The sequence below is a fragment of the Rattus norvegicus genome, chromosome 6 (genome assembly GCF_021556685.1).
Source record: "Rattus norvegicus strain SHRSP/BbbUtx chromosome 6, alternate assembly SHRSP_T2T, whole genome shotgun sequence".
NCBI lineage: Eukaryota > Metazoa > Chordata > Mammalia > Rodentia > Muridae > Rattus > Rattus norvegicus.
The window spans coordinates 75,486,273-75,513,845 of record NC_141539.1 but is presented as its reverse complement, the minus strand read 5'-3'; the positions used below and the strand labels follow the sequence as shown (position 1 = coordinate 75,513,845).

At 43.9% G+C, this 27,573-nt stretch overlaps 2 protein-coding genes and 1 pseudogene across 13 annotated transcripts in view; 2 read left to right on the top strand and 1 right to left on the bottom strand.

Moving 5' to 3' along the window:
- Positions 1–22,447, bottom strand: part of Ap4s1 (adaptor related protein complex 4 subunit sigma 1) — a 43,752-nt gene extending 21,305 nt beyond the window's left edge. For 6 of the 9 annotated variants that reach the window (XR_015622050.1, XR_015622051.1, XR_015622049.1 and 3 more), the window contains exons 1-2: positions 22,093–22,219; positions 407–624 (exon numbers count right to left, since the gene is read on the bottom strand). Coding sequence is in view for 5 of the 9 variants with exons in the window: in XM_087554069.1 (XP_087410195.1) it covers positions 407–544 (138 nt within the window). In the remaining 4 variants the exon portion in view is untranslated. 9 annotated transcript variants of the gene reach the window in all.
- Positions 756–5,453, top strand: LOC148005235 (U6 snRNA-associated Sm-like protein LSm2 pseudogene; annotated as a pseudogene).
- The window catches only part of Strn3 (striatin 3), an 84,373-nt gene continuing 78,299 nt past the window's right edge, over positions 21,500–27,573 (top strand). For 3 of the 4 annotated variants that reach the window (XM_087551973.1, XM_087551971.1, XM_087551972.1), the window contains exon 1: positions 21,522–21,994. In XM_087551973.1, the coding sequence (XP_087408099.1) occupies positions 21,716–21,994 (279 nt within the window). In that variant the 5' untranslated portion in view covers positions 21,522–21,715. 4 annotated transcript variants of the gene reach the window in all.

Below are 27,573 nucleotides of genomic sequence, written 5' to 3'. Positions count from 1 at the left end.
CCACATGGGTCTTGAATTTCACTGCCACTCCAGTCATCTGACCTTCTTGTTTTGGCTTGCAGAAAGCCACCAGCTGCAGACACTGCTGAGAGTTCCAAGGGCTGAATTTATATGAGCAAAAAAAGATTATGTCTTCAAGCAAGAGTGAGTTTAGCAGCTATTTCTATGATATACTAAGACAACGATCCTAAATAAAAACCCAAGACTTTCCTGGCTTGCCTCTTGTTCTCTTACAGGGATGGTCAGAGCCACACTTCCTTTCATCTGCTGTTCTTCTTAGTCTTTATTTCCCCTACCGGCCCTTGAAAGACTATAGTTCAGAGAAAATATGGCTTTTGAGATAGCAACAGCGAAGCTGTGAGGGCAGAGCTGTCTACATGGGGAGCAAAGAGCAGCAGGCACTTACTTGTTCACTGGATCGGGACAGGCAGCTCTTGCTGACCTCGGTTTCCAGAAGTGCACGTTTATTAATGTCTACATGCTCATAGTACTTAGACAGCCGGGTCTGCCCTTGTCTGTTCACCATAAGGAAGAACTTGATCATTTTTTTCGCCTTTGGCCAGTTCCTTTCCAAATATCACTCAAACGGTATGGCAAGGGATGACTGTAGCCAGAACCTGGGGACTAAACAAACGACAGAAAGGCAAGATTACATTCCTCACAGACTCACAGCAGGTCTGTTTTATAGATGAGCCAGAAGTAAAGAAAACACCGGACACACGCAATGCTCAGGTCTAAAGAAATAAAAACCAAATATGACTTTCATCAGTTACCGCAAACCGTACACAGTCCTACCCCTGCCCTGCCAATCTGTTTACCACGTTGACGGTTCCATGTACGCCAAGCACCAGAACAATAAGGAAGTGCAGGGGTGATCATTCCTTGTTTGTCTGTTATATAACAAAGATGCTAGACTATGAAGTGAATAATAGTGGTGCAAACTGATACATTAGAACTGTGAAAGGTGCACTTTCAAGGGCCCACCTAGAAATCATCACAGAAAGATCAGAAAGGACATCCCAGGGAAGGGGCACAGTAGCAGTCTCCTAGGGTTACCTAGCAGAGCCTCTGTGGCTGGGAAAACAGGGTGATGGAGGCTCTGGATAGTTCCCCTGGGTTATAGGTTAGGGCCCAACAAGAACGGCTGAGGAGGGGCTGGAGAAATGGCTCAGCAGTTAAGAGCACTCCTGCTCCTCAAAGGATCGGCGCTCAGCTCTCCTCCACATGACTGCATACAACCATCTGTCAGTCTAGCTCCAGAGGGCCTGACACTCACATGCACATAACCCACACAGATACACAATAAGACAGGATAAAAAACTGTTTTAACAAGAATGGCTGTAGGAAATCCAGCTGCTCTCAGAGGTCTTGCCTCAGCATGTGAGTCTGACTTAGCAAATCTCCATGTGTGTCTGTCTCAGCTGACATCACTCTGCCAATCGGCCCAAGCCTGAGGACGCAGCAAGAAGCCACAGGAAGTTTTTTGGTGAGATTCTCTCTATGGAGTCCAAAGGAAAAAAGAAAAGCAACACAATGTGAGGCAAACCATGCAAAGAATCCTTCATCATGAGTCCCTTCACGTGTCTGCCTCAGCAAAACATCCTCTCACCGGTGTCCGCTTCAGGAAAACACTCCTTCACATGTCTGCCCCAGCAAAGCACCATCCGACACAACTGACTTTCCAAAGAAACCAGAAGTTTCCACTTAAAAATGGCATAAAACAAGCATGGCACACAGATTAATTATGAATTGTTCAGGCCCGGGTAACTGCTGCTTATCTAGCCAGCCATTTGGAATAAGACTTCCATTCCGAGTGGGGGTCAAATAAAGTTTTAAATTACCAAGACCTCTGTGGGAATTGGCATCCTACTTGGCAGAAAGAGTCATGTACGTGGGTAACTGACATCCTGGTTGGCAAGTTTAGACATGGATGTTAGGTTAAGGCAAGTCCCCATCCATAATTGAATAACCCAACCAATGGGAGTAGGAGAAGTGTTCGTAAGGCAGTGCCCAATCCCTGAATCCTGACTGGTGGAATAAGTTGGCGCAGATGTTTGTGGATTGCAGGCTTAAGAGCTCCATAGGATTCTGGCTCATGGTCATAGTCAGCTCCCAAGTCTGGTCTGTGGCCCTGATAGATCAGTCCTGGGGTGAATGTTCAACAAACGATCCCTATCTGACTGAAACTGGCATACATGTGGTTTGTGGGGTGAGCCCTGAACTTCAACATTAATCTGACTTGTAAAAATTTGATTTTAATGTATACTTACTATTCGCACGTACATATCAACTCTAGTAGCTGCAATTACAAAGCCCAGTCTTCAAATCTACTGCCAAGGAGACTGACAAGGAAGAGCAAAGCAGGTTGAAGTCTCATCCTAGATGATCCCTGACTGACACCTTGGCAACAGCTGGGTGCGAACATACCATGACTAAAGCAAGTAGAGGAGGAAGGTATATTTCAGCTTACAACTCTCAAGTCACATTCCATCACTGAGTGAAGTCAAGGCAGAAACTCAAGCAGGGCAGGAACCGAAGCGAGACCATGGAGGAGTGCTGCTTATCCTACATGTTCTCCCACGACTTGCTCAGCCTGCTTGCTTCTGTATTCTAGGACCATCAGCACAGGAATAGCATCATCCACAGTGGGCTGGTCCTTCACCCATCAATCATCAATCAAGAAAATGCAGCAGCTGGACACGGTGGTGCATGCCTTTAACCCCAGTGCCTGGGAGGCAGAGGCGGGTGGATCTCTGAGTTCACTGGCCAGCCTGCTTGGTATACAGAGCGAGTTAAAGGACAGCAAGGGCTTCACAGAGAAATCCTGTCTCAAACACACAGAGAGAGAGAGAGAGAGAGAGAGAGAGAGAGAGAGAGAGAGAGAGAGAGAGAGAGAGAGGAAGAGGAGGAGGAAGAGGAAGAGGAAGAGGAAGAGGAAGAAGAAGAGGAAGAAGAAGAAGAAGAAGAAGAAGAAGAAGAAGAAGAAGAAGAAGAAGAAGAAGAAGCAGCAGCAGCAGCAGCAGCAAAGACTTGTTTAGAGGTCAGTCTGGTGGGTGCATTTTCTCAATTGAGGTTCTCTTTTCTAAAATGACTCCAGCTTCGGCTTGGCATGGTGATACACACCTTTAATCCCAACATGAGGACATACATAGAGACATATGGCTCTCTGTGAGTTTAAGGCCAGCCTGGTCTACAGAGTGAGTTTCAGGACAGCTAGGGCCATGTAGAGATTTCCTGTCCCTCCAGAACAAACAAACAAACAAACAAACAACACTCTAACTCGTGTCAAGCTGACATAAAACTAGTTAGAATAGATATTTTGTAAGGGTCAGTCTATAAATGATCCATGGTCAGATACTGGGAGGAGGAAGAGGAGGAAGGGGAGGGGTAGGGGAGGGGGAGGAGGAGAACAGAGTTTGTCTCTGAGTATAGAAGATTACTTGTAAAAAAAAAATTTAAAAAAAAAGATTACTTGTTTGGTGAGTCACCTGTGTCTGTTCGAGAGTGGAATTAAGTGCCCGTAAGATGGCTCAGTATGCAAAAGTGGCTAAAGATGACTGCCAACAAGCAGGACAACCTGACTTAGATCCCTGGGACCCACATGGTGGAAGGAGAGAACAGCCTCCTGCAGGCTGTTTGTTGACTTCCAACTGCACACTGTTCTTTGTGTGCTCACCCCCCACACCCCCACCCCCACAACATACACATAGAATCACAACAAACTAAATAATGCATTTTAAAAAAAGTGTGGAATTAAGAGTCTACAATAGAGGCTGGAGAGATGGCACAGCAGTTAAGAGAATTTGCAGAGGACCTGGCTTGATTCCTGCTTTAGAGTTTTACTGCTGTGAAGAGACACTATTAACAAGGCAACTCTTATAAGGACAACACTTAACTGGGACTGGCTTACAGGTTTAGAAGTTTAGTCCAGGGGTTGGGGATTTAGCTCAGTGGTAGAGCACTTGCCTAGGAAGCGCAAGGCCCTGGGTTTGGTCCCCAGCTCCGGAAAAAAAAAGTTTAGTCCAGTTGAAAGACCCCAGCTTAGCAGCAGTAACGCCATTTTGCAAGGCTGTACTTAAGATGACTGGTTCAGGGAAAGGTTAGAACACTGAGTACACAGCGGCTGCCAAGCAGGATGTGTTTGGTTGAAGGCCTGGCAACAGGACGACTTCGGTTGAGCACCTGACAATGAAAAAAAAGCCCCGGGAGAGGTCCCACACCCTGATGGGGGGCCGAGTCAGCCGTTATGTTTCAGGAAGGTAGCTAGGAAACTTGCCCCCGGGCTGAACCCTTGCCATATTAAAATCCACCAATTATATCCCTGTAACCATACATCTGCTTCTGTATGCTTGCTTCTGCTCCCCAAAATCCTATAAAAGCCCATCCTTGGTTCCGTGGGGCGCGCCAGTCCCCCGAGTGACTGAAGCGCCCGCAGGTGCCTGTGCCTGTGTATCCCGACAATAAACCAAATCCTCTTGCTGATTGCATCCTGTGGTGTCTGGTCTTTAGAGTTGGAGGGTCTCCATCCTGAGGGAAAGTTCTCCCTGAGAGCTTTTCACAGTGAGGCGGGAGAGCATGGCAGCGTCCAGGCAGGCATGGTGCAGGAGGAGCTGAGAGTTCTACTTCTTCACCTGAAGGCTGCTAGCAGCTAGGATGAGGGTCCTAAAGCCCACACCCACAGTGACACACCTACTCCAATAAAGCCACACCTATGTCAACAGAGCCATACCTTCTAATAATGCCACACCCTGGGCCGAGCATATAGAAACCATCACAGTTCCCAAAACGCACAGGGCAGTTCACAACCATGTGTAAGTCCAGTTCCAGGTGATCTGATGCCTCTTCTGGCCTCTGTGGGCATCAGGGACACATGTGGGACATTTACATACAGGCAAGCAAAACACCCACACTCACACACAGACACACAGAGAGAGAGACACACAGACACACACAGAGAGAGAGACACAGACACACACAGACACACACACAGACACATACAGACACACACAAGACACAGACACACGCAGACACACACACAGACACAGAGACACACAAGACACAGACACAGACACAGACACAGACACACACACACACACACACACACACACAGCGGCACTTTCTTTCCCGGTCCAGGCCACCCTGCATGGCGCCTGCACCATACTTTTCTACTCCTTTTCAAGTCCTTTGTGCGCAAGGATGTAGTCTTGGAACTAAAGGTTGCCCTGAGCATCTGTGGAACCCTCCATTCTGGACCAGTACCTCAATATCAAACTAGCTGACATCAGTTTCACAGACCCTGAGAAATACCCTCACATGTTATCATCCAGAACTGCTTCGTCAGGGGCTCACTCATCGCTATGTGCAGCTGCCAGCAGATGAGGGGGGACACACAGCTGCTACAGGATGCAGCAAGGAAGGAAGGAAGGAAGGAAGCCCTTCAGCAGAAACAGTGATGGCACCTTTCCCCTCCCCCTCACTTCCCCATGAGTGACTCATAACTTGATGTCCAACTGAGGACAAGGACAACCCTGCCCGATACTTATAGTGTGTTTTGTTATTGATGGGTTTTTTTTGTTTTTGTTTTTTGTTTTTTCTTTTTTCTTTTTAACTGACTGGATGAAGAATAATTCTCTGTTGAGTAGGGAGGGTAAGAGAGCCAGGAACTGCAGAACCTTCCTGGACTGGCTCCCAGTTTGTACCTCTTTCTCACCATCCCTGGAGATGGGAGCAGCATCCTAGGCCTCTTCCATGGTAACATGTAATACATTTGAGGGATGGAAACATCTGTCCTGCATTGGGTGTAAAACTTAGGATGCAAACTGAAAAAAAAAAAAAAGGCCTCTACAATAAGCTCAGCCCTGCTGAAATAGGCTGAATCCTACCTTTGGCAAATGAGTAGTTCTGAGACTAAGACAAGTTATAGAGGCTGAGACGACTGGAGAGATGGGTCAGTGGTTAAGAGCACTGACTGCTCTTCCAGAGGTCCTGAGTTCAAATCCCAGCAACCACATGGTGGCTCACAACCATCTGTAAAGAGATCTGATGCCCTCTTCTGGTGTGTCTGAGGACAGGTAGGACAGTGTACTCATACACATAAATCTTTAAAACATACGAGAGAGAGAGAGAGAGAGAGAGAGAGAGAGAGAGAGAGAGAGAGAGCAGAGACAGAGCATCACAAAGAGTCTGCTTAGCTGCAGGTTAGGTGAACTTGCTAAGTTAAGCCCTCAAGCTGCGGCTTTGCCACATGCCTGCAGTGTTCCTCCAGTTTGCCTGACCTGATCCCCAGTCGATAGCTGCCTGCAGAGGCAAAGGGTCTGTTCTACTACAACTCTCCACTCTATGATTGGCTATTATTATTTTTTCAGTCCCCCGGTCCCCACAGTGCAAGGGACTGAACCCCAGGCCCTGCACGCCGTAAGCAAGCACTCTGCTCCTAAGCTGTATCCCGAGCGCATGCGTAGGCTTCACACCGTCCTTTCCCAGGGCACCTCCTCTTCCTTCCTAAGCCCAACAGGCAGGTGGTTACCTCACAGTGATTTCAAATATTGTGCTGTAAAAGGCTAGGCTCCGTGTAGCAAAGCCTGGGGTTGCAGTGTTCATTCACTGAAGAAACAGAAGAGGATGCCATCTAGACTCGCTCACCCAGGGATATGACAGCTGGGCCGAGTGGGAGGCCGTGGTCACTCACTCCCTTTTCCAGGGAGACAGACTCTCTGGGTGGGCGGAACTGCCACACATGCTGTGGTGTTTAGTCATATGTTACTTTTATTCTCTTTACAAAATATTACCAGTAGCTAGGGTGTGGCAGGGCATGTCTGTAATCCCAACACTTGTGAGGTGGGGGCAGGAGGATCAGAAGCTCAAACTTACCCTCAGTGGCACAGTGAGTTCAAGGCCTACCTGGGACACATGAGACCTTGGGTCAAAACAGTAACAATAACAAAAAGTTATCATCCTTTCAGCAACGTTATTTTGTTTGTTTGCTTGCTTGCTTGTTTATTGGTTTTTGGAGACAGGATTTTCTCTGTATAACAGTCTGGCTGCCTTGGAACTCACTCAGGAGACCAGTCTGTCCTTGAACTCACAGAAACCCCTGCCCCTCAACCTCTATTTCCCTGAGTGCTGCCACCACCCAGCCTAGTTATTTTACTTCTTATTCATGTAACAAGCATCTTTATTTTTATTTTTAATGAGTAAATAAATAAATTGTGGCCCAATGTGATAGCACATGCCTACAGTCCCAGCACTTTAGAAGCTGAGGTGGGGGGAATTAGGAGTTCAAGGCTAGCCTGTGCTAAACGAGATCCTACTTCAAACAACAACAATAATGATTAGCATACAGACAAATAGAATTAATTGTGATTTATTTTTAAAGTAATAGAAATAATTGATTAAGACAGGAAAAGTACTTCCAGTGAAACTTTCCACAAGAAACAGGTATCAGCTAAAACTTGGCTGTGACCTTTTCATACAAGTGCATCGATGTACTTCCTTCCTATATGCATGCCACTGTGCCTCCTCCCCACCTTTTTAAAAAAAAGATTTATTTATTTATTACACGTAAGTACACTGTAGCTGTCTTCAGACACACCAGAAGAAGGCCTCAAATCCCATTTCAGATGGTTGTGAGCCACCATGTGGTTGCTGGGAATTGAACTCAGGACTCTGGAAGAGCAGTCGGTGCTCTTAACCACTGAGCCATCTCTCCAGCCCTCCTCCCCACTTTTGCTAGTCTTGTTCCTTCCTCCAAACAAGTTCTCCTGCTTTCAAGACACACTCTACTACCATCTGTTGTTCCCCTCCTCACCTTGTGGATCTCTTCTTCCCTTCTCAGTCCTCTTCTACCTTTGTGTCACACACACACACACACACACACACACACACACACACACACACCAATACACACACAATCAAGATTCTGCATATATGGAAAAAATTGCAATATTTGTCTTTCTTTGTTGAAAGGTTTATTTTATGTGCATTGGTCTTCGCTGCCCATACATTGTTTGCATGTAAGTCTGTGAAGGTTCCAGGTCCGCTGAAATTGGAGCTACAAACCGTTGTGAGCTGTCGTGTGGGTGCTGGGAATTGAACCTTGGTCTTCTAGAAGAGAAGCCAGTACTCTTAAGTACTGAGCCATCTCTCTGTCCCCCAGTATTTGTCTTTCTAAGTATGGTTATTACTCAGCAAAATTATTCTTTTTTGTCTTTAAAAGATTTATTTGGGGCTGGAGAGATGGCTCAGCGGTTAAGAGCACTGACTGCTCTTCCAGAGGTCCTGAGTTCAATTCTCAGCAACCACATGGTGGCTCATGACCATCTGTGATGCCCTCTTCTGGTGTGTCTGAAGACAGCTACAGTGTACTCATATATAATAAATACATTTTTTTAAAAAAAGATTTACTTGGCTAGGAGTGGTGCACACCTTTGATCCCAGCATTTGAGGGGCATAAACTTCCAGGATTGGAGAAATGGCTTGACTCAGAGATCTCCCTGCCTCTGGGATCAAAGGCATGCTCCCCCTACTCCCTGATTTGTCCACTGATTCTTAACCCATCTCATTGGCGTACACTCTGAGTTTTCAAATGGCATTTTGTTTTGGAAAAAAATGTAGTTGAAAACAGATGTGGTAGGGCATGCCTAGAACCCCAGGACTTGGGAGGCTAAGGCAGGAGGGCTGCTGTGAGTTCCAGGCCAGGCTGACCTACAGATGTAGGCCTGAGCCACATGAGACCATGACTCAAAACATAACATAAAATAACATAAAATAGAGAGAGAAAGAAAGAGGCCAGTCTGGTCCTCAGTCTCTTCTGTATCCTTGCCAAACCCATAGCCAGACCCTGTTTCATAAGAAAAATAACAAAGGAGAAAAGAGGAAGAAAAGAGGAGGAGGGGCTGGAAGAGAGGACAAGAATCAGGAACAGCAGGGCCACCAGCAGCAGACACTGCTGCCAGGGAGGGTGGTGCAGTCTGTAACCGGACACTCGGACAGCTGAGACCAGCCTGGGCTACCCAGTGAATTCTGAGTCAATTTGTGGGACCTTGTCTCAACAAACATAACAGGGGGAAGGGCAAGTGGGTCTACGTGTGTTGGGATTCACCTAAAGGACCCGTCGTCTACCCAGTGTAGCTCAGCCATTCCTGTGGTTTTGTCCTCCTCTGTTCCAACACCTGGCTCTTCCTCATCCCAGCTCTGGCTGTGTATAACCTGTGGGACCTCTCGTACAGGTCCTTGCATCAGCAAAGGGAAAAATAGATATCTTACAGAGTGGAGACAAAGATTAAATGAAACAAATGGTGTAATTCTTGTAACACAGGTAGCACGCTGACTTCTTTTACGGTTTACTATTTAGTTGATGATGGCCAGGAATGCAATATCCCCCTGCCTCAGACCTGGGTCTACTGCCGCCCCATGCCCCTGGCTGTGCTGACTTTAAGTTCCTCCCTTCATAAGGGTTAAGTTAGACAAGACTGACAAGATGGAAAGAGGCAGGCGTGCATTTGTACTTTCTAAACCCAGTTTTTAAAATGGTTGTTTTTTTTTTCAGTGTGATCTGACAGAATGTAAAAACAACAAAAATATAAAAGTTATTTTCTTTCTTTGAGGTCAGGCATTCAAGTCTTGAGAATTTTTTTTTCTTTTTCTTTTTTTTTTTTTTTTTTTGGTCTTTTTTTCGGAGCTGGGGACCGAACCCAGGGCCTTGTGCTTCCTAGGCAAGCGCTCTACCACTGAGCTAAATCCCCAGCCCCAAGTCTTGAGAATTTATCTAAGGAGTAATTAGCAATGTGCCTGAAAGTCTATGATACTGTAATAGTGAAAGGAGGGAGAAGCCTTCCTTGTTCATCAAGTGAACACAATCTTGGTGTCTTTAACTATTTAATACAGGAGTCAAGGCAGGTATGGCAGGTGATTCCTATATTCCTAGCACTGGGGAGGCAGGGGCAGAAGGATTATTGTGAATCCCAGGTCAGCCTGGGTTGCATAATGAGTTACAGGCAAGCTGGGGCTATGGAATAAGATCTTGTCTTAAAACAGCAGCAGCAGCAGCAACAATAAAACCCATATAAATATAAATAAAGTGAAACAGGAATAATAAAATGGTGTCTTAGTTAGGGTTTTACTGTTGTGAACAGACACCATGACCAAGGCAAGTCTTATAAAGGACAGCATTTAATAGGACTGGCTTACAGGTTCAGAGGTTCAGTCCATCATCATCAAGACAGGAGCATGGCAGTGTCCAGGCAGGCAAGGTACAGGAGGAGCTGAGAGTTCTATGTCTTCACCTGAAGGCTGTGAGTGGAAGACTGACTTCTAGGCAGCTAGGGTAAGGGTCTTAAAACCCACACCCACAGCGACACACCTACTCCAACAAGGCCACATTTTCTAAAAGTGCCACTCCCTGGGCCAAGCATATACATGCCATCACAAATGGATACACACAGGCTATAGATAAGAATGGGGAAACAGGGGATCTAGCTCTGTGGTAATATGTTTGCCTAGCAAGGGCAAGCCCCTGGGTTTGGTTCCCAGAATGGAAAAAATGAATAAAGATAATGGAAATATAAAATCAGGGGCTGGAGAGATGGCTCAGTGGTTAAGAGCACCCGACTGCTCTTCCAGAGGTCATGAGCTCAATTCCCAGCAACCACATGGTGGCTCACAACCATCTGTAAAGAGATCTGATTCTCTCTTCTGGTGTATCTGAAGACAGCTACAGTGTACTTATATATAATAAATGAATAAATCTTAAAAAAAAAGAAATGTAAATAAGAAATACCCAATTTAATAAAGATGAAGGAAGGGGGCTGGAGAGATGGCTCAGTGGTTAAGAGTATGACTGCTCTTCCAAAGGTCCTGAGTTCAAATCCCAGCAACCACATGGTGGCTTACAACCATATGTAATGAGATCTGATGCCCTTTTCTGGTGTGTCTGAACAGCTACAGTGTACTTATATATAATAAATAAATAAATCTTTAAAAAAAATAAAGATGAAGGAAAAAAAAACTTCACTCACATGAAACATCCTAAGTAGGCAAATCTAGAGAGACAGAAGATTCAAGGTTTTCAGGGGTTAGGGAGTGTCTTAGTGTCACATTGCTAGGGAGAGACACTGTGATCAAGGCAGCTCTTATAAAAGCATTTAACTGGAGACTTACAGTTTCAGAGGTGAGTTCATGATCATTATGTCAGAAGGTATGGCAGCAGGCAGAGAAAGACACTGGGCCTGGGGTGAGCATTTGAAACTTCAATGCCTGTCTCCAATAACACACCTCTTTTAATAAAGCCACACCTCCTAATCCTTCCTAAACAGTTCCACTAAGTGAGACCCAGGCATTCAAATATTTGAGCTTTTAGGAGCCATTCTCATTCAAACCACCAGAGGGAGACAGAAAGTGATTTCTCAAAGGCAGGGATTTAGGGTAGTAGTTGTATAAATATATAAGCCCAGGCCAAGCCATTCACTTTTACAGTATGTGAAATAAAGCTATTAAATATAGTTACTTAAGAAGTTATAGACAGGGGTTGGGGATTTAGCTCAGTGGTAGAGCGCTTGCCTAGGAAGCGCAAGGCCCTGGGTTCGGTTCCCAGCTCCGAAAAAAAAGAACCAAAAAAAAAAAAAAAAAAAAAAGAAGTTATAGACAGGCTGACCAATTTGGAAGCTCTCTCAATGGCCAAAGCTATAACTATTATATGGTGGTTAATACTGTCAACTTGACAAGATCTAGAATCATCAAAGAAAGAAGTCTAAAGGGATTATCCTGATTAGGTTAATGGACAGCACCATTTCCTGGGCTGGGGTCCTGCTCAGATTGCAAAGGAGAAAGGAGAAAGCAGCAGCAGCAGCAGCAGCACTCTCTGGTCTCTGCCTCCAGATTGCAGATACAATATGATCAGCGTTCTTTTTTTTTTTTTTTTTTTTTTTTTTTTTGGTTCTTTTTTTCCGGAGCTGGGGACCGAACCCAGGGCCTTGCGCTTCCTAGGTAAGCGCTCTACCACTGAGCTAAATCCCCAGCCCCCATGATCAGCGTTCTTAAGTTTCTGCCATCAGGCCTTTCCCGCCAGGGTGTCCTCAAATTGTGGGCCAAAAGAATTGGAGTGACTGAAGTTTAACTGAGACATACTATAATACAGAATATGGAATACATATGAATATAAATGCATTATAGGATAAATTGACAGTTAACTCAGGAAATGAAACAGTACATGCTTATGCAGGGCTTACTAGGCACCAGGTGGTGTTTTGAACACTTGACCTACCTTTTTCCATCCCTTTTAAAAGCCCTGTGAGCTACAGACCCCCCCAACTCCCTTTTACACATATGGAAATATGCTTGCAAAGTTATCCATAAAATAACGGAGGAACGATCCAATTTCAGCTGGTCTGGCTTCAATTTCTCTGTTCCCTTCAGGACTTGTTATCTCTGGGTCTAAAGCAGTGGCTCTTAACCGTCTTAATGCTGCGGCCCTTTAATACAGTTCCTCATGTTTAGGTGACCCCCAGCCATAACCTTCCTTGCTACTTCATAACTGTAATTTTGCTACTGTTGTGAATTGTAATGTAGGTTGTATATGATATACAGGATGTCTGAAATTCAAGTCCCAAAGGGGTTGAGACTCACAGATTGAGGTCTAAAGAGTAGTCACTCAGCTAGATGGTGGTACATACCCATATTCTCAGCACTCAGGAGACAGAGGCAAGGGGGTCAGGAGTTCAAGGCCAGTCGCTGCTACACAGTTAATGTTAGAGGCAATGCTGAGACACATGAGACCCTGTTCCTTACTATCTCTCCTTCCTTGAAAAAAAGAACAAAAGTCATAGCCATTTAGTGATGACTATGAATAGGACCATAGCTGCACATTTCCTCACTCTGTTTACTAGTATAAATCTCCTGCGACTGCGAATGGTGCTCAGCTGTAGCATGCTTACCCAGTATGTGTAAGACTCTGTGTTCATTCCCCATCGCCATAAAAACAATAATAAGAAAAAATCTCACTATATAGACCAGGTTGATCTCAAACTCACAAAGATCCACCTGCCTCTGCCTTTTCCAGGAGCTGGGATTAAAGGAGTGTACCTCGATGCCAGTCATTTTTTAAAATTATTTATTTACTTAGTTACTTTGAATTTTTTTTTTTTGAGACAGGGTCTCTCCACTTTTTTAAAAAAAAATAACAGTATGAAACCTGAAATGTCCAAGAAGTGACCCAATTATATAATAAGAAAATTAGATCAGTAAAGTTAAGCTGCTACTGTAGGGGGAGGAGGAAGCCCTGAGTTGTGTAAGTCCCGAGTGAATGTGTGCTGTGACACAGGCACAGCCATGCCAATGTCCCCAGAGCCTCAGACTCATGGAGGAACGGGAAAGCAAAGCCCTTCCCCTTCAGGGCGGGTGAATCATACAGAGGAATGCCGAAGTCTTCCTTCCTTTTGTCCAAGTGTAGATGTTGACAGTGTGCAGAAAATGTCCACCAAAGCTTTCTCCCACCCTCATATTTACTGCTTGAACAGCTCCCCTGCAGAGACTGCTTCTACCGAGATTAGCTAAACTTATCCCCTCTATCCAGTTGTACCGTACGCCCCGCCCCCTTGTTTGACTCCGCCTCCTTGCCCAGCAGTAGGCAATAAGGCTGCTTCTCTGTTCAACCCAAAACACACTGTACTTCAGGGATGCCATGGTTTCTCTAGCTGAGGGGCCAGGTCACCTGATCCCAGTCTTTCTGCCCATGTGTCTGTCTGTCTGTCTTTTCTTCACTGCCTCAGTATCATAGTTAGGTTCATCTCTGAAGCCATGTGAGACATGACATGCTACATTCTACAGTGTGCTTGACATCTGTGATTAGGGCTAGATGTGGCGGCACACAGCCGTATTATTAGTGCTGGGGAGGTGGGACCTGAAACACCAAGGCTTTCACAGCTACACAATGAGCTGAAGTTCAGACTGGGCTGTATAGAACCCTGTCACAAACAAATGAAACTAACCCCCAGATATTTGTGATTAGCATATTGCTGAAATTCTTGTTTGGTTTCCTCCTTGAGAAAGCTGAGCTAACCTTTCTTCTTCTTCTTCTTCCTCTTCCTCCTCCCCCTCCCCCTCTTCCTCTCCTCCTCTTCCTCTTCCTCCCCCTACCTCTTCCTCCCCCTCTTCCTCTCCTCCTCCTCTTCCTCCTCCTCCCCCTTCCTCTTCCTCCTCCTCTTCCTCTTCCTCCTCCTCCCCCCTTCCTCTTCTCCTCCTCTTCCTCCTCCTCTCCCTCCCCCTCCCTCTCCCCCTCCCTCTCTGTTTTTTGAGACAGTGTTTTTCCATGTAGCCTTGGCTGTCCTGGAACTGGCTCTGCCTCCCAAGTGCTGGGACTAAAGTTGTGTGTCATCATCCTCAACTTCCTTTCTACTTCTAAAAATTACAATCTCCTAGGTAAAAACTGACCAAGAAAATTTTAGCCATGTACCTGAATTGAATATCATTCTCTCTCTCTGGTTTATTTATTTTTTGAGACAGGGTGTGGTGATTTGAATATGGTTGGCCCATGGGAAGTGGCACCATTAGAAGGTGTGGCCTTGTTGGAGTAGGTGTGGCCTTGTTGGAGGGAGTGTGTCACTAAGGGGATGGGCTCTGAGATCCTGTGTTCAAACACTGCCCTGTACAGAAAGATGCCTCCTCCTGGCTGCCTTTGGATTAAGATATAAAACTCTTGGCTTTTCCAGTTCTATGTCTCTCTTTGTGCTGCCATGTTTCCTGCCATGATGATAATGGACTAAACCTCTGAAACTGTAAACCAGCCCCAATTAAATGTGTTCGTTTATAAGAGTTGCCTTGAAAAAAAAGTTGCCTTTGTCATGGTGTTTCTTTACAGCAATAAAACCCTAACTAAGGCACAGGGCTTCTCTATGTGTAGCCTGGGTTGTCTTGGAACTTGCTCTGCAGACCAGGTTGGCCTCCAACTCAGAAATCTACCTGCCTCTGCCTCTGGAGTGCTGGGATCAAAGGCATTTGCTACCACTGTCCAGCTCATTCATTGCTACTTTGTATTTCATAATAAATTGTAGCAATGCTATCTAATTCCTGCTGAAATGTAAATAGATATTAGAGTTACTAGACTAAGAGCCTCTCAATTGTCAGCAGAGCACATAAATTGATTATATATTCAGTTTACAATCATCTGTATCTTACAATGTTTGCATAGTAAAAATATCAAAAGTACTTTAATAGTGGTTAAATAAAAGTATTTCCACAGGGCTATCACATAATACTTTAGAGCAACAGGTAAATAACAATTTATGTTTACTATCTTCATTATTATTTATCTGTGCATCTGTGTATATGTATACACACCTGCGGAGGCCAGAAGAAGGCATCAGATTCATTGAAGATGGAGTTACAGGGGGTGTGAGCTGCTCATCATAGGTGCTGGGGTCTAAACACTGGATCGCATGGAAAAGCACTAAGCATTGGTGATACTAAGTCATCTCTCCACCCCTCACTAAAAGCTAGAAGAACAGGGAGAGGTGAGGTAAGGGGGAGTGGAGTGGATCCCCTTATAAAAACCAAGGAGAGTCAGAAGAACAGGGCAAGAAAATATTCATACTCAAGCAGGGCCAGGTGAAAAGTCTGAGTGAAGAAATCCGGAATGTAGGAGTATAGTTGGCATGTGGGAGGAAGTTAAGGGTAGTATAGACACAGCAAGGACACTCTAAGAGACCAGGGGCTGGCAAATGTGGAGATTTTTATGGACTAGTGCAGTGGTATGAGATTTAAAATAGTCCCCATGCAGAAAGAAAAATACAGTAGATGTAATAAAGTAACAAAATCTTGATAACTATTAACACATTATCAGGGTAGGGTACCTTAGAGTCAGTGATAAAGTATGTGCTTTACATGCAAGTGGGTTCAATCCCCAGAAGTAACTCCCATTCCCCAAACCATCCAAAGCCAGTCCATTCTGACATAAGCTAGAAGATCACTCGTGAGCTGAGTGTCTAGTTCAATGGCAGACTGCTACTGAACTACTGAACATGCTCAGAAACACGGATTCAATCTTCAGTATTGCAAAAACGAAATATTCTTATTGCTACCCTCAACGAAAAGAATCAAAGTTCAATAAGAGTTATTTTAAATGTCTCTTCCAGTCTCAGCTACTGGGGAGGCTGAACCAAGAGACTCACAAACTCAAGCCCTGTCCTGGCCACAGAGAGAGTTTGAAGCCAGTCTGGACAGCTTAGCCACACACTGTCAAAATAAAAAGTAGGGCCAGCAAGATGTCCCAGTGGGTGATGACCTGTATTTGACCCCAAACCCTGTACCCATATGGCAGAAGAAATGACTCCACTAAGTTGTCCTCTGACCTCCACATGTGTGCCGTGATGTATGTATGTATGTGTGTGTGTGTGTGTGTGTGTGTGTGTGTGTGTATGCACATGTGTACTTCCCTACCTGCCCTCCCCACAAATAAATACATGTCAAAAAGAATGGATGGGAGCATAGTAGCAGTGCTAGCTTAGCATGCACAAAGTCCTGGGTTCAATTTCTAGCCCTGGAAAAGAAAAAAGAAAAAAGAGTGCTCTCTTTTTCTGTGGGATAACTGTAATATACTTTAGGTTGAGCTGTCAATAGAAAGACAATTAAAGATGATTAAATATGCTGTTATATATTATCAAGAAGGGCTGAAGGTATGGCCTCAGTGGTGTGCATTACATATGTGACAGTCTGGATTTGATCATTAATAAAAGAAAAAGGAAAGACTAAGACAAGACCAAACCAAACCACAACAGTCTCCAAGGGAGAGCACTGTCCTACACAGATCGATCAGCACAAGGGCCCCTCGCCTGGCACCATCCTTTTGAAAATACCCTGATGCTCCATTGAGAGACAAGCCACATTCTATTTATTTATTTATTTATTTATTTATTTATTTATTTATTTATTTATTGTATATAAGTACACTATAGCTGTCAGACACCAGAAGAGGGCATCAGACCCCATTACAGATGGTTGTGAGCCACCATGGTTACTGGGAATTGAACTCAGGACCTCTGGAAGAGCAGCCAGTGCTCTTAACCATTGAGCCACCTCTCTAGCCCGACAAGCCACATTAAGTCTTAAGCTTGTCAAATTATCACCTTGGAGAGTCTGGCCAGTTTCCCATTTGTTCCTATTTTCCAACCATTCTGCTCTCATGTTTAGAGACTTGATTGTACATTCCTAGTCAATGTTCAGGAGGGACTTGACTCCAGGAGTTTTTTTTTTCTCTCTCTCTTCAATTTTAACATCTATGTAAGATAGCTATTATACAATATTACCACAGCCTACTTTTTTTCTAACTCATGATACTCAAGAGACAATTGCAGAATGAATTTGGACTAGAATTTTATATAGTATCATGGGTTTCTTAAAGGTTTGGTGTCCATTTTCTTTTTTTACACACAATATTTTTATTTGCCTGATTCAAGTACCCTGCAAATGTATAAGAAGGTATTTGAGTATTATATACTCCCAACTTATTTAAACTTTTTTTAAAAAAGACTTTATTACAGATGGTTGTGAGCCACCATGTGGTTGCTGGGAATTGAACTCAGGACCTCTGGAAGAACAGTCAGTGCTATTAACCACTGAGCCATCTCTCCAGCCCCCCCAACCTATTTAAAAGCCCAGAATTCCTCAGTATACCTTGGCTTCCATAATACATAAAGTATATATTTGTAATTTTCATAGTGTAGTGATTTGAATATGTTAGGTCCAGGGAGTAGCATTATTTGGAGGTGTAACCTTGGAGTAAGTGTGTCACTGTGGGCATGGCCTTTAAGACCTTCTTTCTAGCTGACGGGAAGCTAGTTTCTCCTGTTTGTCTTTGAATGAAGATGTAGAACTCTCACCTCCTTTTGCACCATGCTCCTGCCTTGATGATAATGGACTGAACCTTTGAACCCATAAGCCAGCTCCATTAAGTTTTTTTAAATAAGAGTTGCCTTGGTCATGGTGTTTATTCTCAGCAGTAAAAAGCAAACTAAAAAGTAATGCAGCCACAAGCAGTTTCTGTAATGAATCAGTATCTGATCTCATTTGGCAGGCTGGTTAGAGCTGCCTTCTCCTTTTGGTTGTAGCTATGTAATACCTGGTATGCTCCTTTGGATGAACTCATGTCAGTTCTTATCAAACCGTCTGTAGGCTATAATATTTGTTTACTCTCTTACTTTATAAGTGAGAGTAACTGCTATTTCCCAGAGTAACTGAATCAACTGAAATTACTATAATTTCAAACATGCTAATGATGAATACTGAGTATGGTCATAGGACAGTAGGCAAATTGTCAAGGGAGGTTTTATTTCCTTGTTTCCAAATGCACAATCACTGATATGAGGGGGTGGGGACCTCTTCCTATTATACAACAGGACTTGCTAAAGTCATCAAGAACTGTGTTGTGACTTGTTCTCCCAGCCACAAAAACAGGAATTCTTGTCATATTTTTTTATGAGGAGGAAAAACAACAACTAAAATAGTATTTATGAACCTGCTTGAGTTCTTCAGTGGAAAGATGACAGGTGTGTGGTCACCAGAACCAGGTGCTTACATAATCACAAGTCACTACTTGGTTCTCAAAGGCAGAGTACAAACTCTTCATAGTCACATATGTAATAACTGAAAGAAGGTATTTGAGTATTATGTATTCCCAACTTACTTAAAAGCTTGGAATTCCCTGATATACTTTGGCTTCATAATACATGTAAATTAAATATGAAGGTCCAGCTGGGCAAACCTGAGTAAGTGTATTGGCTCAAATATTACTTGGAGGAAAGAAAACAAGGCCCTAAAAACTAAGGTGATCAAAAATATAGGCATTCTTTTTAAAAACAAAACAAACAACAACAAAACAAGGTCTCACTGTGTACTTTAGGCTAGCCTGGAATTCGTCATGTAGCTCAGGGTTCAGACTCCCAACAATAGTTCTGCCTCACACACACCAGTGCAGAAAGTATGGAGCCGCCATACATGGCTTAAATAGACTTTCTTGAAGATCATCATGAACTAAGCAAGCTGAGCATTTGGAGCCCCAGCACTTGGGTAACAGAAACGGGAATCTCACACTCAAGGGCAGCATATCATTTTACCCTCCACCTGCTCCAAACCACTGTGAACGGAGGAGAACCTGGGAAGGGAGCAGGAATGAGTGACTGGTGAGAGGGCAGGACTGAAGAGAGGAAGTGACTCAGCCATCGATCAGAGAGGGAATTCCAGTTAGGTAAGCTCATCTGTGATAGTATAGCTTGGAGAACTCATTATCTAAGAGTTCTAGAGACTCACTTCAGTATTCTCAGGAGTAGTGGGCAGGAAACATGTTAACAGTGTAAAACATCATCTCAACAGGGGAGAAAACTGTATTTTTTTATTGGATATTTTTTATTTACATTTCAAATGTTACCCCCCGCCCATATCCCATCCCCTCCCCCTACTATATTTTCTGTTCGTTTGTTGACACAGGGTTTCCTTGTTTAACAGTTCTGGCTATTCTGGAACTTGCTTTGTAGACCACGCTGGCCTCAAACTCAGAGATCTCCACTTAAGACAGACAACAGAAGAGCAACAGTTTTCTCTTTGCAGGGTAGGTGGCGGCAACCTTACCTTGAGCTGAAGTGAAAGATATAAATGTGCATCTTGCTTTTGTTTTTTTAAGATGCTGTCAGTGTTCTCAACCGCTGAGCCATCTCTCCAGCCTGCATCTTGCTATTTTGATATAATCACCATCCAAGTGGGCTTCAGGCCCCTAAAAAAACCTCCTTGTGTGTTTGTAAAAAGGTCCTGAGGATGTGTGTGTCTCTGAGCTTCCTGTGTGTTCTCCCTCAAGGAATGGGAATGCTTGAACCAGCTGTATGCCGATTGTCAGTGAGGAAACAGTATTTAGATAACAACACTCTTTCTTCTTATTAAAAAAAAAAGATTTATTTATTTAATGTATGTGAGCACACCATTGCCCCCTTCAGACACACCTGAAAAGGGCTCTGCATCCCATTACAGATGGTTGTGAGCCACCATGTGGTTGCTGGGAATTGAGCTCAGGACCCCTATAAGAGGAGTCAGTGCTCTAAACCACTGAGCCACCTCTCCAGCCCCATTTCTTCATATTAATAAAGACCACATTCCATATGGTCTTACTTCCATATAAATATGGTAGTAAGAATAAGTGTAATAGATCTAACCAGTTCTTCACAAAATATAACAACACAGCAGACATGACAAAATAAAATCTATTTCTTTTTGTCTCTGAAGTTACATCCTGAGTGGTCATTTATGTGCTCCAAAGTGAAAAATTTTTAGGCTTTCATAGTGAAAATAAAGGTTTAAAAATACAACCAACTTTATGTATTTCCTGTATAGCTGTAAATACTGTGTATATTTCTTTTCAATTGCTGTTAAATATTGCTTTTATCTTATTGTATTACCAAATGGTTATTAGTTTTCTTTTTCTTTCCTTTTTTGACTTTCCCAGACAGGGTTTCTACTTTAAAAACTTATGAGTTTATGAGGATAATTCCTGTGAAACCAAGCACACAAAAATGCATACTACAGTACTTAAAAACTGACATTTTATGTGCGTATTTCACCCTAAAACCATTTAATGATGAAGACATCGTTGTGTTGATTTAATTTTAAGTTCTATTCACAAGACTTTTATTTTGTTTCGATCAAAATTTCTGCCACTAATGACAATATCTGCGTTCAATCACTTCTAAACATCAGTCTCTTTGAAAGTTACCGTTTGCCATCTAACCCGCTATTCTCAAGATTCAAGATATCACTACTTCTCCCAGTAAACAAATGAAGCAATAGCTCAAACTCCCTCAAACACAGGCTATCTTAGAATAATAAAGACTTAAGACAAGTTAGAACTGGCGGCCAGGAGCACCGAAGTAGGACCAAAGAAGCAGGTCGCGACGAAGCCCAGGAACCAGTGAGAACGTCCGCAAGAATCTGGGCTATTTGCCAAAAGTAAACGTCTCCCGAATCTTGCAGACTGACTGGTGCCACGAAACCAGAGGTCAAGTGAGTGACAGGCAGAGAAAGAGGCCCGACGCTTTGGGACTGAGCAAAACACGCAAAGAATTCCAGAGAAACGTCAGGAATTCCAGGGCGGTACGAAGGCCGGCTTGAACCCAGCTCCGAAGCCGAGGCACTTGGCCGAGACCCACGCTGCTCCTAAGGATGTGTGCGTGAAGAAAACGACCCGGAAGCCCGACGCCCACGCCTTCCCCAAAGTCACCACTGCATCCCGTTTCCACGGGTGTGGAAAAGCTGGGGCCCGGCCCCCGAGTGGGGGCGGAACCCAGTCTTTCCCCGCCCCGAAGAGCAGTTCATCCTTAGTGCGCCTGCGTAGGGTGAGGCCGGACTCTATTTGGTTATCCGGAGTGCAGCTGCCGCGGCGTTCGCTACCCAGCATGCTGTGCGCGAGCGGCGGCCCTACGTCCCTCCTCATCCGTCCCTACCCCCCTCCTGTCGCGGCCCCCCTTTCCCCAAAGTGAGTGAGTGAGACGGGCAGATGGAGGAGGGACTGTAATGGCGGCGGCCGGCAGCTCCCTGCTCTGATCCGCGGCAAGCACACCGCAGCGACCCCCTCCCCGGCCCTCTCCCGGCCGGACCCCCGCCCTGCCGTCAGCGCGGGGCCACCGTCCCGGCCCTCTCCGCAGCTGTCGGTGTCTCGCTCTGCGCCCCAACCGGGGCCCCACACACAATGGACGAGCTGGCCGGAGGCGGCGGCGGCCAGGGGATGGCGGTCCCTCCCCGACCGCAGCAGGGACCCGGGGGGAACCTGAGCCTTCCGCCGGGAGCGAACGGAGCGCCGGGCGGTGGGGGTCCTCCGGCCGCCGAGACGGCGGGGCCCCCGGCAGGCCCCGAGCTGTCCCGGCCGCAACAGTACACTATTCCTGGAATACTGCACTACATCCAGCACGAGTGGGCTCGGTTCGAGATGGAGCGGGCGCACTGGGAGGTGGAACGGGCCGAACTGCAGGTACCTCACCCGAGTCGACTGAGGGCTGTGACCCGGGTACGGGCCGGGGGGTGGGGCCGGGGCTAAGGTTCGTGCCCTAAGGGGCGGAGGGGACCTACCTGAGCGGCTCCGGCTGGCGAGCGGTGACGGCGCTCCGGGCCCCCCCACCCCTGCTCCCGCAGCGGCCGGCTCCCTCCTCACGGGCTGCGCGCTGCGGGCATCCTTGGGGCAGCCATTTTGGCTTTTAGCATGGCGTCCGTAGAGCTCCTCCCGAGGCACCTATTGGGCCTCCGGGTTTGGGCCCAGCGCCTCTGAGCGAGAGTCTGGCGTAAGCCCGCTGGGCACTGAGTTTGCGCTTGTTAGCCCTCTTGAGGGTGAGAACTCGCGGAGAGGGCCTGGGATGAGTGTCTTGTCTCCTGGCTCCCGCACCCTCTTCCGATGTGGCGTCCAGCCCCCTCCCCCGCGCCTCGGTACGCACTTGCCCCTTGACAGCCACGCCGCTTCGGGCTAAGGCCGCGCACAATGGCTTGCGGCCGACAAGCGAAGTTTGCCTTCCCCTCCTCTACTCTTTTAAGAACCCAGGATGCCACTTGGATTTCCTTTAGCGCTTTTAATGATTCATTAACTTTAACTGAATATTTCTCTTTTGAGTTGGCTTCACTAGACGTCCCTTCTATATTCATGCTTTTACTGATAGAAAGCAAAACTGGGCTTATCTGTACTGTATTTATGAAATGTCTGCGGAAAGAATTAGCTTTAATTTGGAGTAGAACGTACTTACTTTGGTATACGCTAAAAGGGAGCTAAATGTCCACTTAATGTGATCCTCTGACAGACTTGAGTTATCCTAACTTTTGGAAGGTGGCAATTGCGGGTTCATGCCTTGAATTTTTTAAATTGCTCCATCTGTTTGAAAGGATTATTCAAGCTGTAGGATAGTTAGTTCCATTTAGTTTTAATTTCCTTTCCAGGGTATAATTTAAGCTTAGAAGAAAAAAAGTATGCATCTAAATGTTGCACCTGTTTTTCAGACGTAAATTTCGACATAAGAAATATCATTCGTTATTATACACACAAAGAACTCCTTTGGTGAATTTAGGAAAAAGTAATGTTGAAACAACAGCTTGATTATTAAATGTAGAAAAGGTATCCTCAAATAAATGTTAATCTTCAGTTTGGTTTCGAATAGTAAACCTTTTAATTGCATAGATTAATTTATTTCTGACTCTGATTGTTTACAAACAATATAAACAATTTTATTCAAAACTTAAAAATACCCAGGTGTAGTGACACAAATCTTTAATCCCATGGGTCTGGGAGATGAGGTTTGATATCCGTGAGTTCAGGCTAGCCTGGTTTATATAGAGAGTTCAAGGACAGTCACGGCTACATAGAGTCCATCTTAAACAAACAAAAAAGTAAAAGAAAATTAAAAATAACGGTCTTTCGCTGCCAAAAGCATTGCAAAACAATTGATTGAACCAGTAAACCTTTTTGGTTATGGGCTTTTGTTATTGTTGTTTTGTTTTTTGAAACTGGGTTTCTCTGTGTACCTTTGGCTGTTCTGGAAGTAAGTCTGTAAACCAGGCTGGCCTCGAACTCAAGAGATCCAGCTACCTCTGCCTCCTGAGTGCTGGGATCAAAGGCATGTGCCCTCACCAACTAGTGTTGTGGTTTTGAGAGATGGTCTCCTGTTCTTGGGCCATCTGGAACTCACTGTGTAAAACAGGCTTAGAGGTCCACATGCTACTTCTTTAAGTGTTGGAATTGTAAAAGCTTGCACCACCTCACCTGGCAAACCAGTAAACTTTTATTTAACTCCACAAAGTGGAAAAAAAGTCCACAAAGTGGGTGAAGTTAAATTTTAAAGCAACAAAATACTACCTTCTTTATCTGACACCTTTAGTTGATTTGGTAGTCTTTGGTAGTGCTTAAAAAATACATTTGTGCTTTAGAGATTACAACTTTCAACATCTTATGTCAAAATTGCCTGTGGTCTCTTTTAAATTTGTAGAGTCTACTTTAATATTCTTGGATTTAGAGTTTTGTGGGCATATAACTTTCTAGTATGTTGTGATACCGACTTTTCCATGTGGGTAGAGTGAGGTTAAACTATTAAAAAATTGCATTGAGGCTTTTGCTGAATTGATAAACCACCAGATACTTATGTAGTTTTTGATCCTTGTACTGTTGGTTTGATTTTCAAATTAGCAATTGAATTTGTCACTGAGATTAGCTAGCTAAGAAAGCATCTTGTGTCCAAATTAACAAGTTTTACATTATTGAAATAATTGGTTTTCTTCCATTTCCTTTTCATTCTTCATGAGCTTAACAGTAACAGAAAAGGATTTTTAAGGATTCTGTAGCTTGGTTTCTTTCAGATTGATAGTCTTTGTTTACTTTCCTTTTTTTCTTTTAAAAAATTTCATTGTAATTATGTGTGTGTATATGCATGTGCACATGAGTTCGGGTGCTCAAAGACCAGAGATGTTGGGTTCCTCTGGAGCTGGAGTTGAAGGTGTTGTGAGCCTCCTTGCTGTGGGTGCTGGGGATGGGACCCAGGTACTCTGGAAGATGGGCCATTTCTCCAGCCTGTTACTTGGTTTAAAGAATGTTATATGATGTTCTCTGCTTCTATTTTATTCAGAGATGTTTTCATTATTTTATACTGATACTTTTGGAATAAAATGTTCATGATTGAATTGTTTATATGCACTTGTGTATGCTGTATATTTTTAAAACATTTTTTTGGGTTAATTAATAGCATTTCAGATTTGTTTCTAGAATATTGAATGTTCTTTAAGTGCTGTCACTCTGTGTGTGCATGTGTTGGGGGGAGCAGGACTGTTTAGAAAAAGCTGCCTGGACCTTGGTAGGCTCACACTGGCCTTGAATGCTGTTAGTCTTTAATTAAAACTGCTGTGAGTACATACTTAAAAGTTTAGTGTTAGGGGGTGGATGGGGAGGAGAATAGCCATATAGAATGGGAGGGGCAAGGGTTAGGGGGATGTTGTCCTGGAAACTGGGAAAGGTAATAACATTTGAAATGGGTTGGGGATTTAGCTCAGTGGTAGAGCGCTTACCTAGCAAGCATAAGGCCCTGGGTTCGGTCCCCAGCTCTGAGAGAAAAAAAAAAAAAAAAGAAAAAAGATGGAAGAAAAAAAGTTTAGTGTTGAATGTATGTGTAAAAAGTGTATGTGTTGTATTTAAGCTGTAAGATTAAAATTATTTCTGTTAACTTTCTTAAAAACAAGACTTCTATTTCTTATATGTAGTTCTGAATGCACTACATATACACTTTTTTTTTTTTTTTTGAGACTATCTTGTAATGTCGCCTAGGCTAGACCTTAACTCCTGGGTTTAAGTGATTCTCTGCTTCAGCCTTCTAGGTATCGGGGACTAAGATGGGAACTCACACTTTTTGGCTGTGTTGGAGATTGGTTTGTGACCTCCCATAGCACACACACAGATGGAGGTCAGAGGACAACTTGTGGGAGTCAGCTTTCACTTCTCACTGTCAGAGTCCTGAGGACATAGCTCAGGCTGTCAGGCTTTGGCAAGCTTCTTTACCCCTCAGCCATCTCTATTAGTACAATTAAAAAAAAAATTCTCTGGCACTTAACCTGTTATCATCTGTCTGTGGTCTTGTCCCTTATAAATATCACATACACAAGTCCCACCCCTCCCCCTTCGTGATTGACCTTCAAATTTCCAAGTCTTGTGACTTTATACATTGTATTGGGCTTAAACTACACTTTCTGCTGTTAACTATTTCTTCCCCCAATCCTTTCCTTTTAGGGCTTTGATCCCAGAACTGGGGAGGCAAAATCAGGTGGACCTCTCTTGAGTTCTAGGCCAACCAGAGGTTTATAGTGAGACTGTCTCAAACAATGGACTCTTTCTTTGGCTTCCATTCATTCCTTATTTCATTTTCTCTGTTTCATCTCCTTTTTTTTTTTTTTTTTTGAGACAGATCTTAACTATGCATTCCTGGTTGGTGTGGTGCTCAACTGTGTAGCTTAGGATAGCCTCAACTAATGGCAATCTTCGTGCCTTACCTTTTTTAGTAAAAGGAATAGTCTAGGGCATCTCCATTGCTGACCACTTCTTGTAATATATTCTTTTTTTGTTGTTGTTGTAGTCTGAGGTTCTAATTGTTTTGTGCTTTCACTGTATTTTACTAAAAGCAAAAATAAAAATTTTATTACATCTTGGTTATTTTCTGTGTGCTGATGTGCATGTGGGCATGTGCATGGGCACAGCATATGTTTGGAGGTTAGAGGACCATGTGAACCTAGGTTCTGAATTTAGGTCAGCAGGCATTGTACTTGATAGATGCCTATATGAGCCACCTCCAGTGCCATAATCCAATTAAGTTCCTATTACCATCTTAGTAGTACCCAGATTTACATTTGTTATCTAATGCAGGTTTGTGAGGTTAGTGGAATTTAAACTTTCTAAAATACTGAGGCCCACACAGAGTTTAAGTAATGTGCTCAAATATGTATTTAGAGACAGCAGAAAGCAGAGCTGGGATTTAAACCCAGGACCATGCTTTTAGCTTCCACACTTATTTGTGAGGCGAACGTGATAACCACTACACTACGGAAACTTCCACACTTATTTGTAAATTTCCTCTTTAACTTTTCTATATCAAATTCAACTGTTCATCTCTTCAGCTGGTTGTGTATCCTATTCTCCCTATAACCACACTAAACCTGTTCCATTAATGTAATTATATTTGTATTTAGCCATTGAGTCCTTCCCAATGTCTTGAATTTTATCGATTTTCTTTTCCTCCACAGTTCTTAATTTAGTAAATATGTGCTGCTTTGGGCTACTCTGGATATATAATTATATATGTAACCAAGACTTTACCTTAGGGAGCTTGTTAGGGAGGTGATAAAATGCTTCAAGTGGCAAATGAAAGGAAACTTAGAAAGTAAATGAGATTGAAACTTACAAGTTTTTAGTTAATATTTATTTTCTGTGTGCTGGATTAATGTTTCAAAAATATGCTTGAAAATACAGTCTTGTGTTCTTCCAAAACCTCTGGATATTAAGTTCTTCGTTATATCCTCATATTTTTATGAGGTAGGGTCTCTTGTATCAAGGTTGGACCTTAAACTTACTTTTCACTTCCCCAGTGCTAGAATTCCAGGTGTAAACTGGTTTGTATGGTACTGTGAGTCTAGCTCAAGCTCTAAGGCTTCACGAGTAATAGGCAAGAATTCCACCGGAGTTAAATCCCCAGCCCTTCATTTCGTTCTTGCAACTCCCTCACCCCAGATCTACCTTTAGATCTTAAGTTTAAGAAATACTGAATCATATTAACATTATACCTTCGAGAAGCACCATTAGTAGACAGTCCTGAAGAAGGAAAGAGTCTACTGAAAATAGGAGAACTAGACTGAAGTGATTGAAAGGGCCAGGTAAAACAGGCTCATTCTTTTTTTTTTTTTTTTAAAGATTTATTCATTTATTATATATAAGTACACTGTAGCTGTCTTCAGATACACCAGAAGAGGGCATCGGGTCTCTTTACAGATGGTTGTGAGCCACCATGTGGTTGCTGGGAATTGAACTCAGGACCTCTGGAA